This window comes from Mus caroli, unplaced genomic scaffold (assembly GCF_978045245.1).
Source record: "Mus caroli unplaced genomic scaffold, Mus_caroli_1 scaffold_6, whole genome shotgun sequence".
Taxonomy (NCBI): Eukaryota; Metazoa; Chordata; class Mammalia; order Rodentia; family Muridae; genus Mus; species Mus caroli.
Genome location: NW_028227261.1, coordinates 146,251,972 through 146,269,074, shown reverse-complemented (window position 1 = coordinate 146,269,074; position 17,103 = coordinate 146,251,972). Strand labels below are relative to the sequence as shown.

Genomic DNA, 17,103 nt, shown 5'->3' with positions numbered 1-17,103 from the left:
TAACTGGCCCTCTGTTTAAAAGATACATGTGCTGTTTCTGTCTGATTTCATACAGTAGCTAACTGCTTTACTGTGCCTTGTGCAGCTTTGATGGTAATGTGCTGTCAGAAGCCAACAGGCCATGCTATTTATTTGGCCTGATGCCAAGGCTGACTCCTTGATTCCTCAAGAAGTTGCTACCAGCCCAGAGGGGGCAGAACCAATGAGCCATAGGGCATGCTTTTTATTAAAGAGGAGTCAAAGAGCGAAAGGAAACCACATCAGCCACTGTCAATAGTGAGCCAGTGCCAGAAGCCCCAAGGCTACTAGAGTTGCAGAACAACTGCCAAGCACCGTAAATCTGAGATTTACTGGGACGGACGCAGAGTTTCCTTAAGAGCTTCATTTCTGGGGCTACTGTATTACTTTTCTCAAAGTGTTGTATTTTTAGGTAAAATCCACTTGAGGGATTGAGGGTTAAGACATAGTGTGAATTTGACGAATGAAAGAACCACTCTGTGTGTGGGTTCTTGGCAACCTGCCATGTCTTTGGGGATCACAGAAATTATTGATGACATAGAACACTCATGTTCCTCAGCCTGCACAGCTGATTCAACATGGAACAGAAATGCTGTCTAAAAGAAAGATTTTTAAATCCAGTTAGAGTAGTGAAGGCTTTGGATAGCTTCACTCTTTGATAAGCATCCCATATACTAATTGTTACAAGTCCTCTCCTCACTGTGAACCTCTCTGACAAGCAGCACTATCTGATTTCTGCTGACCAGTTCTAAAACAACCTCATTCCAAAACATTTCCTCTGTGTTGTTTTTAAAAGAAGCAACAACCCCATTTCAAAAATCTACTTAAAATATTTTTTAGAGTTGTTTGGCAAAATTAAATCACTAAGAATTATGTGAATTTTTTTAAAAAATAATAATCTAGTCTACTGCCTGGTTGAGTCTGCTTTATTTACAGTCCTGCTCTCTTGTACTTCAGGCAAACGGCATTAAAATTGGCCCTCAGCACGCTGCTACCAACGCATCTCATGGAAGCAACCAAGGCGGACAGCAGGCAGGGGGAGGCTGCTGTTGAGTCTGGTGTTACCGGCTAGCTGCCCAGTGGAGCCACGCACTCTCTCACCCTCTTTCCTCATGCTCAGCTGAGACATGAAACTATTGAAATGGCTTTATGTCACAGGAGACTTTAATCCTTCAGATTCTTGTATAACTTTGAATAAATGGTTAATGTTCACTTAAAAAGACAGATTTTGGAGATTGTATTCATATCTATTTGCATTTGATTTTTAGGTCAATTGATGTGATTATTTTTGTTAAATGTTGTCTTGTGCCCTTAACTACGAGCTGAATTGTATTAAACACTACAAAGTCATGGTGAGTATTTTAAATCAGTTTGTGTAGTTAGGTTTCCCAGCACCTGTGGTTACCTAATGTTTAATATTATAGGACTGTCCTCAAAAAGTTTGTCAACTTTCAAGGATATAAGGAAAAGCAGAACTCTTTGACTTCTGTATTTATCATTTGCTTTCTGTATATATAGTTTAATAGCCTGCTTGGGTGTGATTTGCCAAGCTTGAACTCTAATGCATTTGCATACATTCTACCACTGTTCGGAGCTTGAGGCTACAGAAGCACTGTTAGGAATTGCTTGGACACTGACTTTTCAACTTTTTGACATCGTTAACGAGCATGTTCATCTTTTCTTGTCACTAGTCCCAGAAAACCATGCTTCCTGTGGATTACTAAAGGCTGTGTGTGTGTTAACCTGGTTTAATGCCAAAAGCTATTTGTCCACAATTTCTTGAGACCGCTTCACAAAAGGATTTGTTTGCCTTAATGAGTGCTGTTGGGTAAAACACAGTGTAATGAGTGGGAAGGGCAGAAACAGAAACTCCAACACTACACAACTCCCAAGAGCGAGGCCCACACGGAGAAGGCCCGCCATGCCACTTACTCTTCCCTTAGACACAATAATGGCCCCTTTTCTTCACACAGTTTCTAAGTATATTTTCTTGCAGGGCAGTTTGTCAACCTTGATGTACAGTGACTGTGTAAAATTTTTTTCTTTCGGTGGCAACCTATCTATAATCTTTAAAATATGGTAAGCTTACTGTCTGTTTTGAGGGGGATATAAAAATAAATCTACCAGATGGAAAATCCTGTTCAAAGTAGGAAAGTGTTAGTTGTTTACTCACTGTGTGGTTTTACCCTCTCTTTTTTCTCCCTCGGTCTAGAATGAAGTTGTTATAGCAGTGCAAAATAAACTCCTATGTATAAAAGTGTCCTTCTCATGTTGAGCACATTTACTGCCCTGTTCGAGGAAATGCAGCACCAGTGCCCTGGTGAATCATACTGTGATGGCTGCCTTTTATTGATCTTGGATCGATGTTTGTATCATATGTGGTAATATTTTAATAACAACCAGTCATGGAAACAAATACAGCTTCAGTGGTCAGCATGCAGCCTTCAGTGAAGACCCTGTTGTCATTTGTCTTCTAACTTTAAGACACAGTGGATGAAGGAGTAACATTCGGTAGATACGCAGTCTAGACAGCCAACTGGTGCATGGGAACTGAACCTGTTGTGTTTCCATTGTGTTGTTCGAACCCTCACACTATGTATCTCAGCCTGGCTATGAACTCATAGTCTGCCTCCCAGCTACCTAAAGTTACAGCTGTGTGTAACCACACTCAACTGAGTTTTCAGTTTGTCTTTAAGGATATTCTAAAATAACCAGTTGACACACAAGTAGGATCAGCAAGGTAGTCTAGGTACTTGCCGTGTGTTCAGACCCAGAGAATTGCCTGGGAGTTTATAGGCTATCTAGCATATAGTACACAGTGGTACTGCCTCCACAGGTGGAAGGAAAGAACACACACACCCCCAAATTGTCTCCTGCTCTCTACACCATCATCTCTCACATAAAAGTTTTAAAAAATTAAAACAGGTAATAGAATAAACCATACCACATGGGATGAACACAGACTACAGTTCACATGTGATTCGGTATTAATAGAGCCAGCCCAGCATGGCGCCTGCTGTTGCCCTGTAGTAGATAACATTACTTACTCATTTGAAATTAGGATAGGACACTATTTGAAATGCCAGCATACAGTTTAGTATTCACTAGCTTTGTAGTCATGAGTACTGCTCTTAAATATTAAAGGGCAAAGAACCAAAAATTTGATAGAAAAATGAGAGCAGTTAAAAGATAATTCGTAAAGGAAATTAAGGTTATTTTTAAAAAAGTAAAACGGGTTAGGAGAGATGGCTCACCAGTTAAGAGCATTTATGGCTCTGCAAAGGACCTGGGTTCAATTTCCAGCACCCATAATGGCTCCTAACAGCCATTGTAACTTCATTTCCAGGGAATCTGATTCTCTCTTTTGGCCTCCATTAGCATGTGTTGGTGCACATAAAATACATGCCAACAGGGCTGGAAAGGTGTCTCAGAGGTAAAGAGCACTGGCTGCTCTTTCAGAGGTCCTGCCTGAGTCCAACAGGAGCCAACATGGTGGCTCACAACCATCTGTGATGGGATCTGATGCCTTCCTCTGGCTGCAGGCATGCATGTAGGCAGGACACTGTATACTTTAACAAATAATTTTTTAAAAAAATACATGCCAACAAAACACTCATACAAATCTTTTTTTTTTTTTTAATTAAATGCAAAGATGGAGCCTAGGGATGTAGCTCAGTTGTATAGACATGCCCACCAAATGTGAGGCCCAAGTTTCATCCCTGAGACCCAAGAGTTTTTAAGCATAAATGATAGATGTGTTGATTTGCTTCCCCAACATTTTTACCCTACTAACATTGGATACCTTATGTACACATGAGTATTTGTTTATTTTAAAAAATCAAGTGGGAAACCAGTAAAATGATTCATCTTGTAAAGGTGCCAACCACCAAGCCTGCCACTTTAAGTTCAATCCCTGGGTGGCACAAGGTAGAAGGAGAGAATTAATTCCCACAACTTGTCCTAAAAATTTCAAGGGAAGTCAAGTTGCCAGTTTCTCCCATAAAACTGGACAAATTCCGACATTCTGGAGATAACCATGACGATGTAATAAAGCTACCTTCTCTTGCTGTTGTCTTAGCTGTCCAGATCTCTTCCGAGACCCGCCTTGTTGGTGTTAGCAACACAGAAGAGCACATGCACAAGGCTACCCTGTGGCACTGGGAGGAGCTTCGAATAGTGGAAATTACCTATAAGGTAATGAGCAAGGTGCAGTCTCAGTGCAGCCCCACACAGCTGGAGCACTTGATCTCTAGGAACCAGTGTGACTTCAGGCATGTATAGTTAAGTGAGAAGCCATCCTTTTAGTAAAGCAATCCAAGGAAATACAGATGTACCCACACCTCTGCAAAAATGATCAATAAAGTGGAGGATGGTTCCCTACAGAATGGATTCGAGTCAGAGTTGGGAACTGGGCAAAGGAGATGAGAAGAAATAGCTCTAATCTCAGTTCACATTTTTCTATAGTGTAGACTCTGAATATTTCTTATACCTCAAACATAACTAAAACCAACTTTAACACCAGGAGTGCAAAGGGGAAACTGTATGTTATGAGCCTAGCTACTTTCCAAGAGAGCATTAATTAGGACACTGAAAGGATAGGGAAGTAAACCCAACAACATGCCAGGTTGTGGAGAACAGTGGTAAGTAACACTTTACAAAGGGTTATGGGCTGCCAAGGCTAGAGCTGCCTTTTCTTCACATGAGTTGATCACCATTATAGGTAGTGATTTCTCAGAAAGAGTGGCAAATACTCAGGGGGCACAGTTGTGCCCATGGTTTCAATGTGAAGAAAGTAGAAGGCTTTTGCAGGTTCCTGTTCAAATGCATCAGTTTTGTTATATAGATACTGAGTGAGCACATACCACAAACACGCAAATTATGTATTTCCCATCTTTGTCCACCAAGATGCCCCAGAAACACATGCCAGTAGCACACCTGTCCAGATGCTGACTTCTAAATGCCATCCTCCCATAAAGAGAACTCATTAAAAATATACATCTGGCTGCCTCCCAGCACTTCGGAGGCAGAGGCAGGCGGGTCTCTGTGATCCAGCCTGGTCCACAGAGTTCCAGGACAGCCAGGGCTACATGGAGAAATCCTGTCTCAAGAAGCAAAACAAAGTATATATTTAAAAAAGAAAGAAAGAAAGAAAGAAAGAAAGAAAGAAAGAAAGAAGTGTGATTTCTGTATTGGGCAGAGAAATTTTTAAAATACACCTGGACTATCTTATTTGTCAAGGACAAATTAGGAAGTGTTTGACACATGATGGGAGGGGCATGCCCAAGGATGGAGCAATGGTCTCTGCTTCTTCTGACCATCAAGAAGCTAATGCTGGGTATGGATTGTAAACTGGAAAGGAATGCCTGTGAGCTTACAGTGATGCAGACAAATTGGTTAGTAAACAGAGAAGTGACTCCTGCTCTGCACCCTTACACTGTTCCAGGGATTGACCTGTCTGCACAGTGAGTAAACGAAGACTAGAAAGATACGGACACTCAAAAGCTGGGGTCAGGTACACTGGGCTCCCCAGTGGTGAAGCCACAGTACCCCAAAAGATCAGCGTGTTTGTTATATATAGTTAAACAGGGAAGTGGAGTTATTACATACAACAGAGAGAGAGAGAGAGAGAGAGAGAGAGAGAGAGAGAGAGAGAGGTTTAGCGAATCTTAGTAGGAGCAGTATAGTATATAGAGGAGTCTTCAGCCCGTAAATATTCAGGACGAGGAAGCTACAATGAACATTTCCTGCACACATTATCAACATGCACACTTGGATCCAGGGAAGGATTTGCCATCTGGGCTGAGGCATGGGATTCCTTAACATGGTCATGCCATGTCAACAATATAGATCCACTCAAGACATCATTCACTCAGGGCTTTTCTGTGTAGAATGTCATCTGACAAGGACAGTATAAATGAAAACAATCACTGCCTCCATGCCAGCACAAAAGGAAGTGCATACCCCCATGTTCAAGTTCTGTGCAGAGTGCTTCCCTGGAGGGAACCCAGGCTTAGTTTTAAATTATTAGCATGATTCTGTTCTAAGAGGGTAATGAGTTTTTCCAGCTTTTTTTTTTAAATCCAGTATAGTAGTTTTCTGTTGCTGTTCTTATAAATTACCAGAAGTGGAACTTAATGCCCACAAATCACACCTGACTACAGATTCAAATTGTTATTAAACTAAAACCAAGGTGTTTGTGTTTCTTTCTGAGCTCCTAAGGGCTGGTCCACGTTCTTGCCTTTCCATATTAAAGGATCTCTTGGTTTGTATACCTTCCTCCATGTTCAAACACTGATGGCTGGTTAAATTATTCTCATACCACATTTCTCTAGTACTGTCTCTATCTCCTTTCTCGCTTTCACTTCAAAGTTCATAGACTCAGACAGATAATCGAAGATAAATCTTTTCATCTCAAAGTCCACTGATGAGCAAATTTAATTTCTCATTTGGTGTTTGAGACAGGGTCTGGAACTTCATATGTAGACTGGCTGACCTTGAATTCAGAAACCCCACCTGCTTCTGTCTTCCCAGCCTTGGAATTTAAGGTGTGTGCCACCACACAAATAGCTTCTCGTCCTAAAGGAGCTGGAGCCCATGTTATACAAAGGATGTAGCCCTGGTTCCTCACAATAAATAGGGGAGAAGCACAGAAAACCAAGACAAACAGGTGGGTCATTGCCCCTTGCAAAGTAGAACTAATCCTTCATTGATTAGGAGGTAACCAAAAACAAGCAGAAGAGGATATCTTGTTGATAGGAAGGTGAGAAAAGTGAGGGTAGGAGATGAGAAACCTCATGACATGCTAGCAAGAGCATGAACAAGGAGCCAATTCTATGAAGGAGCAGAAACCACGCAGACCGTTGTGGGAGTCACGTGCACCCACAGGTTCACATCTCAGCCTGCTGCTGTGTGTGTGCAAGAAGGAAAAACTAGTTCCCAAATGGCTCTTTGCCTCTTGAGAGCTCTTAGCTCCTACTGTAAAACACCAATATAACACATAGAACTAGAGGTTCAAAGGACCAATCAAGCACTCCTCTCGGGAATACGAAAGATGCACCAGTGGTTTCTATTAAACTACTTATTCCTTCAGTGCTGGGAATTGAACCCGGAGCCCTGAGCATGCTAGACAAATGCTCTTCTAATCGGCTACATCTCCAACCCTTATTAAACCTCTTAACGAATAAGTGCAGAGGGGCTGGAGCAATGGCTCAGGGTAGAGGTTCTCTCAGCCTGTGGGTCGCCACCACTTCCACAGGAGTTGTCTAAAACCATCAGAAAACACGGATATTTACATTATGATTCATAATAGTAGCAAAACTACAGTTATGAAGGAGAAATGAAAATAATTTATGGTTGGGGCCACCACAACATGAGGAATTGTATTGAAGGATCAGTACACTAGGAAGGCTGAGGACCACTGACTTGGGGGTTAAAAGTTCCGGCTACTGTTCTTGGCACCCACATGGTGGCTCACAACTCCAGGAGCAGGAGATCTGATAGCCACTTCTGGCCTCCATGACAACTGCCTTCACATGATGCACAAACATGCATGTAAGCATGATGTTTATCCATACACATAGGATCAATGAATAAACTTCTGTTGGGTATAAGAAAAGCCATCACAGAAAATGTTTTATAGATCTCTAGTTAAATTAGTCAGCTACTCAGTGGTTTACATCATCGAATATATTTGCATAATTAAAAAGTAAACCTGAGCCAGGCAGGGTGATATATGCCTGTGATCAGCACTTAGGAGGCAGAAGTAGATGGTAAGATTAAGGCCAGCCTAGACTACCTGTCAAGAGCCTGTCTCTAAACAATAAGAAAAGACAGCTAAACTTGGGGCTTGAGGTGTAGCTCAGTGGCACAGTACTTGCCCAGTATCTACAAATGGATACCCAAAACCAACACTCACATCATTCCTTGATGAATACATTTCTAAATACTGTTAACTTAGCTGGTCACTGGCTCAAGCCTGTAATCTCAGCCACTTGGGAGACTGAAACAAGAGAAGGCCAGCAAGTGAAGGCCAGCGGGACAACTGACTGAGCTCTTGCTTCAAGAGAAGTTATGCAATGTAGCTAGTGGTAGAGTACTTCTCTATCATGTACAAGGCCCTATGATTAATCACCAGAACTGCCACAAAGAAAATATAGTAACAGGTGATAAAAGTTCACACACATATATATACATGTGGCTCTGTGCGTGCATGCCTTGAGCGCAATACTAGTAGGAACACTAAGCAGGAGTGTCTGCAGTTAACTGTAGAGGGTAGCTTGGCCATGGAATTGGAGTTGCTGCATCACAGCCCAAGAACAGCTTCTCTGCATTGGCGCAGCCAGTGCAGACTCGTCATGACGTAGTAGTCTGACATCCTGATGAACCACACCCCCTCCCAACCCCCTGAGCCCCCGATGGGGGCTCCATTAAGTGCTCATTTTGTCAGATCCCACAAAGACTTGGTGTGACGTCTTTAGGCCCTTCAAGACATAACTTCAAGCGCTTTTACAAACCTTAGTTAGGCTGTATATATGGTGGTACACACCTGACATGTTTCTGAGACTGGCTTAATTCATGTTTGTGATTATCTCAAGTCTCATCTGTTTCCCTACAAGTGATATAACTTCATTCTTTATGGCTAAAAAAAAAATTTGCATGGGGTATATAAACCACATTTTCTCTGTTCATTCTTCTGTTGATGGATACCTAGGTTGGTTCAGTAACTTAGCTATTGTGAATGATGCCGCAGTCTATACTGAAGAGCAAGTAACTCTGTGATGTGTTAAACTTGGAGTCTTTCAGATAAATAGTCAGGAATGGCATACCTGTTGTTCATTTTTAAAGAAACATTCAAAAATAAAATTTGTGGCTTTTGCAGTGGCCAGGCTAGCTTCCTTTCTCATTGGCAGTGTTTAAGGGATTCCTTGTCTACCTCTTCGCCAGCATGTGTTGGTATCCGTTTTCTTAGTGACTGTAGGGCACATGAGTACAGGGAAACTGACATTGACAATGGAGAAAACTGTTTCAATCCTTAAGGACCGAGAGGAGTAAGAATGAGTGGTAAGTGGCTGTGGGCTGAGTGTCATGGTTCTTCTTTGAGATCCCCACATCATTTGAGGTGATTTGAATATGGCTATGTAGGCACAGGCATCAGTGAGAAGAGTGGAGATGTCGAACTGGAGGCAACGCTTGGAAAAGGCCAAGGCACTCTTACATTTGGCAATTAATTCTGAATTAAAATAGCCACATTCCAGTCCCCCTGAGAAAACATTGGCTGCTGCTGAGAATTCACATTGTGGAGCACAGTGACTAACCACAAAGCCAGCCTGCACTGTCTCCTTGCAGCTGGATACACTGAGGGCTGTCGAGTTTGAGGTATAATCCTTCCCTTCCAATCTTTCTCTCGAGCAGAGGGTGCTGTGTGTGGAAGCACCCATCTTCACTTTGTCTTGCTAATTAATATTGCTTCAGTGTTCATTAAGGACCATAACCAGTGATGGCTCTGCCAAAGGCTGTAGCCAGGATCCTACTTATTCCTCAGATCTTTCCTAAGGAAATGTGTGATGACAGAGGAGCATGAGCTTGTATCCCAGGACCAACCCATGCAGGAGGGATGGACTGGTCAGGTAGAATGCATTTTAGACCTTAAAGGCAGAGAGCATCATGTAGCTATGTAGCTACATCCCTTTGCTACAGCTTCCCTCTCCCTGGCTTGTATCTAGCATCCTATCTCTTGTCTCTTCACACCTTACACGTCTTTCTACATCCAGTTCTTTCCTTCTTTGAGGCACCACTCACTGTGGGTTAGGGTCCATCTTAATGACCACATTTTAATTTAATTGCCATAAAAGTCCTGTCTCCAGATACAGTCACCCTCAGGAACCAATGATGAGCATGGAGTTTTGTCTGGACCTGGCCAAGCCTGGGCCCACAGCAAATGTGGCTACTACGGGTGGCAGCCTCTAAAGGAAAATTGAGTGCTACACTTGTCCAGAGCTCAGCTGGGAGAAGGTGGGGCAGGGGAAAGATGACATATGGCATGAGCTGGGAGATGGAGCGAGACCCTGAAAGAGCACTTCTTATTTACAAGCTGTTGATGGAATCGGCTGCAGAGTAGCACCCTTCCTAATCTTACACACTTCCACTTGATCAAGGCTCAGCCAATAACTCAGGCCCTTTGTTGCTGGAGTCTCTGAATGTTACAAGTGGCATCGTCCTTAGGCAGAAATACCAGGAAATCCTTGGCCTGTACTGTCTCTGGCTATTTTGTGGGTTCTTCTTTCTTCCTCTCTTCTCCACCCTTTTTCTAGCCTTTCAACCCCTAATACTAGATAAGAGAGAAAAAGGATAGAGGAGAAAGGAAAGATATCCCTGAATAATGTCAGGGGTGGGAAAGGAGGCCACATTATTGTTAGACTGTGTCCTACTGATTAGGGACATTGAATTCCTTGGGGCAAGTTTGCTCTTCACCATCAGGGGATCTAAGTTCTTCTTGTTGTTTCTTTGGACAGGACTACTTAACAAACCATTACCAACAACTAACCAACAACCCACCCCACCTCTTAGGCTCTAGCATTTATATACCCTCTGAAAAGTCCCCAGAATTCCAAATGTCATATTTTGCAGAAACTCTCTGCAGTTGGAAAAATCATGACCCTGCCAGAGAACAAGGCTAATCATGGTTAGCGACTGTGGACAGTCTGAAGCATCCTCATAGCCCAAATCTGGATTAAAATAAAAACATATTTTTATGATATTTCTATGTTTTTTAAAGAAACAAAAATTCTAAAATTGTCACTACATCCCACTTCTGTTTTAAACTATTAATTGTGCTGCATGTAGTAGAAAATTATAAACATAAGAAATTTCCTTCGATTGCTCTCTTGGACCTCATTGGTCCAATGGCAACCCTTGACATATTATCTGCAACTCCCCCTCCAGGAAGTCTAGGCCTTCTTTCTGGTTGATATTTATAAAAACATTGCCCTTAGAGATGCCTTGTTCACATTTTTTTTACCATATTTTCCACAATTAAAGCACTGGGCATTTTGAGATCTGAGACCTTTAGCAAATTGGTTACAGTCTTTTTGCAAATGAGCATATATCCCACAATTGAAACACCAGGCATTTTGATATCAGGAACCTCTAGCAATGTTCTGACCTAGGATATTAGTATGATACATTTTAGAACCAATATCAGCGGTACTCCTTTATTCATCTGTCCATTGGCGCTGCCTGCACCTTTAATGGTCTAATATCATTTTTACATTCAGTATTTGCATTTTCAAATGCCAAGGTCTGTATCAACACCTGTGTCACGTCAGAGTCTGATATGGCTTTGTTCACAGCCGAGACTAATCTTTGTAAAACATCAGTAAAAGCTTCTCTAGAGCCTTGTACGATCTCAGTAAATAAGGTACACGTTTTCCTGAACTCAACTTTGTCCCAAGCTCTTTAAACTGCTAAGTAACATTGTTCTATAGTAGCATCATCAACTTGAATCTGTTCTTGTATGTTTGAGTACCGCCCTTCACCCAGCAACTGATCTTTTACTCTATTAAGTCTCCTCACCCTGTTTCACTGTTCAATATTGGCAGCTTCTTTCCTCCACCATGTTAACTGCTATAACTGCAGACCTGCTTCTAGTTCACCTCTCACCAATTCCTTCCAGTCCTGGGAAATAATTTTATTTTGAGTAGTCCAGTTATTCAGAATTCCCAAGTGTATTCCATCTGAAACCATGGCCTTGTTAAAATGCCTTAGATCTATCATTTCTATAGGATATCATCCTATCTCCTCATACCTCATTCCCCATCATATATTCTGTACATCTACTGGGAAAGCTGATGGTGATTTTCTAACCCCAGGCCACCCCACCCCACACTCAGGCGTGATTGGTTCAAGATTAATCTTTTCGCTCTAAACAAGCTGTTTCATCAGATTGTCCCCTGCCTTTCAGCCTTTTCTTGACCCAGCTGCCCTCTGGTGCTCTTTCTCTCCCTCTTTCCTCCTGCAGGAAACTCCTGGGATGGAGCCTTTTTGTTCCCAGTCTCCCAGCGCTTCCACCTTCACCCACCATTTCTCCAGTTGCACATCCAACTCTGCAACCCGTTGAGGAAAGAGAGAGCAGAGTGAAGTCTTTTGTTTTCCTGGCTCAGTCACTTTTCGTTTCTCAGGCCCCTCCATTTACACCCAAAAGTGTTCCAGTTGCACAGCCATTCTCCCAACCTTTTTTGAAATAATATAGAAAGAAGAAGGAAAAGGAAAGAAAAAAAAAAACCAAAAAAACAAAAAAAAAAAACAAAAAACAAACAAACAAACAAACAAAAAAACAAAAACAAAAAACAGAGAATTCCCTGTGGGAGAAAAGAAAAGCAGGGGATGTCCCAGAGGTAGCAGTTACAATAAATTTTTGCTGATCTGATCTCTTGGAAGAAAAGAAAGAAAGAAAGAAAGAAACCCATCCTATTTCTCTACAATGTCTGAAATCAAATTTCCCATTCTGTCTGCCCCAGGTCTGGGTGCCAATTGTAGCCTGTCTTTTGCTACATTCTGGATTCTTTTCTTCCGCACTTCTCCACCTTTTAACCCCCTAATACTACAGAAAAGAGAAAAAGAATAGAAGGGGGAAAAGAGAATAAATTCAGGGGCTAGAAAGGGGTGTCATTACCATTAGACTATATCCTGCTGATTAGGGGTGTCAAGTTCCTTGGGGCAAGTTTGATTTTCAGTGTCAGGATATCTAATTTCTTCTTGTTTGGTTGGTTTTTGGTTTTTTTTTTTTTAACTTTTTAAAATTTTTTATTTTGTTTATGTATTTTTTTAAATGTAGGTGTGGTCTATCTGCATTATACCTACATGCCAAAAGAGTGCATCAGATCTCTTTACAGATGGTCATAAGCCACCATGTGGTTGCTGGGAATTAAACTCAGGGCCTCTGGAAGAGCAGCTGGTGTTCTTAACTTCTGAGCCATCTCACCAACCATTCTTGAGTCTTTGCCCAAGACTACTTAACAAACCACAACCAGCAATGATCATCAACCAACAACCAACAACAACCAACAACCCACCCCACCTCTCAGGGACCTAGCATTTACATACCATCTGAAAAATCCCCAGAATTCCAAATGTCACACATTTGCAGAAACTTTCTGCAGCTGGCAAAATTATACCCCCACCATAGCATGAGGCAAATCATAGTCAGCTACTATGGACAATCTGAAGCAGCACCATATCCCACACCCAGGATTAAAACAAAAACATTCTTGTAATATTTCTGTGTTTTTTAAAGAAACCAAAATTTCTGGTACTACACTGTGCCAGAAGAACCTAAGGCAATTCAGGCTTTACCAAAAGACCTAGAATCCATGACTCAGAGAAAACAATTTAGTGTCTTCCTGGACAGTGTTCCTGACATCTCGGCAATCAGTCCCAAGACCCCAAGTCTGCCAAAGTAGTCTGATTGATGCTCAGGTTCCCCATGGAAAATAGTACAACACTTGCTCACAGTCTCATTCATCTTCCCATGCACAGTAGGTTGTCTCTAAGGGACCTGTATCTCTGGATACAATGCCAAAGCTTTGTACATAGTTGTGCTGAGCTGTTTAAGGATGAAGAAAAGGGAATCTATATATGCTCGGTGTAGACACATTTAAAAAAATATATTTTGGAGCTCCACTCCCAGGTGCTCTAACATGCCCAGGATTGTAGGGTCAGGGGTGAGAAAGACACAACATCTGTTCCAACACCTCCGGTAGTAACTGGGACCAGCAGAATCCAGGGACACAGAAACCCCACCTGACCAGTGGCCCAGGCTCCTTCCAGTGTGTGCCAGTTTACCTTGAGCGCAAACTCCTCAGCCAGTCCCACAACACCCAGGGGAAGCTCCACTCCCAGATGCTCTAACACGCCAATGATCACAGAATCACAGAATCACAGGATCACAGGATCACAGGATCACAGGATCACAGGATCACAGGATCACAGGATCACAGGCTCACAGGATCACAGGATCACAGGATCACAGGAGCTTGGTCACACCAGAAACTGAGAATCACAGAGGCAGCTTGACTCCCAGGAAATCTGACACACCCAGGATCTCAGAATCATAGAGACAGCTGGACTCTAAGGAGTTCTGACACAACCAGGATTACAGGAAGGACAGGCTTCAGTCAGATATAGCAAGGACAGGTAGCACTAGAGATAATCAGATGGCAGGACGCAAGCATAAGAACATAAGCAACAGAAACAAAGGTTACTTGGCAACATCAGATCCCAATTTTCCCACCATAGCAAGTCCTGGCTATACCATCACACAAGAAAAGCAAGATTTGGATGTAAAAATCACTTCTCATGATGATGATAGAGAACTTTAAGAAGGACATAATAACTCCCTTAAGGAAATACAGGAGAACACAGGTAAACAGATAGAAGGCCTTAAAGAGGAAACACAAAAATACCTTAAAGAATAACAGGAAATCATAATCAAACAGGCGAAGGAACTGAACAAAACCATCCAAAATCTAAAAATGGAAATAGAAACAATAAAGAAATCACAAAAGGAGAAAACCCTGGAGTTAGAAAACCTAGGAAAGAGATCAGGAGTCACCAACAGAATACAAGAGATAGAGAGAATCTCAGGGGCAGAAGGCACCATAGAAAACATTGACACAACAGTCAAAGAAATGAAAAATGCAAAAAGCTCCTAACACAAAACATCCAGGAAATACAGGACACAATGAGAAGACCAAACCTAAGAATAATTGGTATAGAAGAGAGTAAAGATTCCCAACTTAAAGGGCCAGTAAATATCTTCAACAAAATTATAGAAGAAAACTTCCCTTACCTAAAGAAAGAGATGCCCATGAACATACAAAAGCCTACAGAACTCCAAATAAACAGGACCAGAAAAGAAATTCTTCCTGTCCCATAATAATCAAAATGCACTAAACAAAGAAAGAATATTAAAAGCAGTAAGAGAAAAAGCTAAAGTAACATATAAAGGCAGACTATCAGAATTACAACAGACTTCTCACCAGAGACCATGAAATCCAGAAGATCCCAGGCAGATGTCATACAGACCCTAAGAGAACATAAATGCCAGCCCAGAATACTATACCCAGCAAAACTCTCAATTACCATAGATGGGGACACCAAAATATTCCATGACAAAACCAAATTTACACAATATCTTTCCACAAATCCAGCCCTATAAAAGATAATAGATGGAAAACACCAACACAAGGAAAGAAACTACACCTTAGAAAAAGCAAGAAAGTAATCTTTCAATAAACCCAAAAGAAGATAGTCACACAAACATAATTCTACCTCTAACAACAAAAATAACAGGAAGTAACAATCACCTTTCCTTAATATCTCTTAACATCAATGGATTCAATACCCCAATACAAAGACATAGATTAACAGATTGGATGCATAAACAGGACCCAGCATTTTGCTGCATACAGGAAACACACCTCAGTGACAAAGGCAGACACTACCTCAAAGTAAAACGTTGGAAAACAATTTTCCAAGCAAATGGTCCCAAGAAACAAGCTGGAGTTGTCATTCTAATATCAAATAAAATTGACTTTCAACCAAAAGTCATAAAAAAAGATAAGGAAGGACTCTTCATACTGATCAAAGGAAAAACCTACCAAGATGAACTCTCAATTCTGAACATCTGTGCTCCAAATGCAAGGGCATCCATATTCATAAAAGAAACTTTACTAAAGCTCAAAGCACACATTGCACCCCACACAATAATAGTGGGAGACTTCAATACACCACTCTCTGCAATGTATAGATCATGGAAACAGAAACTAAACAGAGACACAGTGAAAACAACAGAAGTTATGAACCAAATGGATCTAACAGATATTTATAGAACATTTCATCCTAAAGTAAAGGAATATACCTTCTTTTGAGCACCTCATGGTACCTTCTCCAAAACTGACCATATAATTGGTCACAAAACAGGCCTCAACAGAACAAGATTGAAATAATCCCATGTACCCTATCATATCACCATGAACTAAGGCTGGTCTTAAATACCAACAAAAACAATGGAAAGCACACAAACACATGGAAGCTGAACAATGTTCTCCTCAATGATAACTTGGGCAAGGAAGAAATAAAGAAAGAAATTAAAGGCTTTTTAGAACTTAATGAAAATTAAGACACAACATACTAAAACTTATAGGACACAATGAAAGCAGTGGTAAGAAAACTTATAGCTCTAAATGCCTCCAAAATACCCTAAGTGCCTCAAAAAAGAAACTAGAGAGAGTTTACACTAACAGCTTGACAGCACACCTGAAAGCTCTAGAACAAAAAGAACCAAATACACACAAGAGGAGTAGAAGGCAGGAAATAATCAAACTCAGGGCTGAAATCAGTCAAATAGAAACAAAAAGAACTATACAAAGAATAAAGAAAAACAGGAACTTGTTCTTTGAGAAAATCAACAAGATAGATAAACTCTTAGACAGACTAACCAGAGGGCACTAAGACAGTATCCAAATTAATAAAATCAGAAATGAAAAGGGAGACATAACAATGTAAACCGTGGAAATTTTAAAAATCATCAGATCGTACTACAAAAGCTTATACTTAACAAAATTGGAAAATCTGGATGAAGTGGACAATTTTCAAAACACATACCAGAGTTAAACAGGATCAGATAAACCATCTAAACAACCCCATAACCCCTAAAGAAATAGAAGCAGTCATTAATAGTCTCCCAACCAAAAAAAAAAAAAAAAAAAAAGCCCAGGACCAGATATATTTTGTGGAGAATTCTATCAGACCTTTAAAGAAGACCTAATACCAATACTCTTCAAACTATTCCACAAAATAGAAACAGAAAGAACACTACCCAATTCGTTCTATGAAGCCACAATTACACTTATACTTAAACCACACAAAGACCCAACAAAGAAAAAGAACTTCAGATGAATCTCCCTTATGAAATTGATGTAAAAATACTCAATAAAATTCTTGCCAACCGAATCCAAGAACACATCAAAATGATCATTCACCATGATCAAGTAGGCTTCAACCCAGGGATGTAGGGATGGTTCAATG

General features: G+C 41.0%; 1 protein-coding gene across 1 annotated transcript in view; it reads left to right on the top strand.

Moving 5' to 3' along the window:
- Rab2a (RAB2A, member RAS oncogene family) overlaps positions 1 to 2,280 on the top strand; it is a 73,704-nt gene extending 71,424 nt beyond the window's left edge. The window contains exon 8 of the mRNA XM_021160387.3: positions 976 to 2,280. Within this exon, the coding sequence (XP_021016046.1) occupies positions 976 to 1,071 (96 nt within the window). The 3' untranslated portion in view covers positions 1,072 to 2,280. The remainder of the gene's footprint in view (positions 1 to 975) is intronic.
- Positions 2,281 to 17,103: the final 14,823 nt, after the last annotated feature.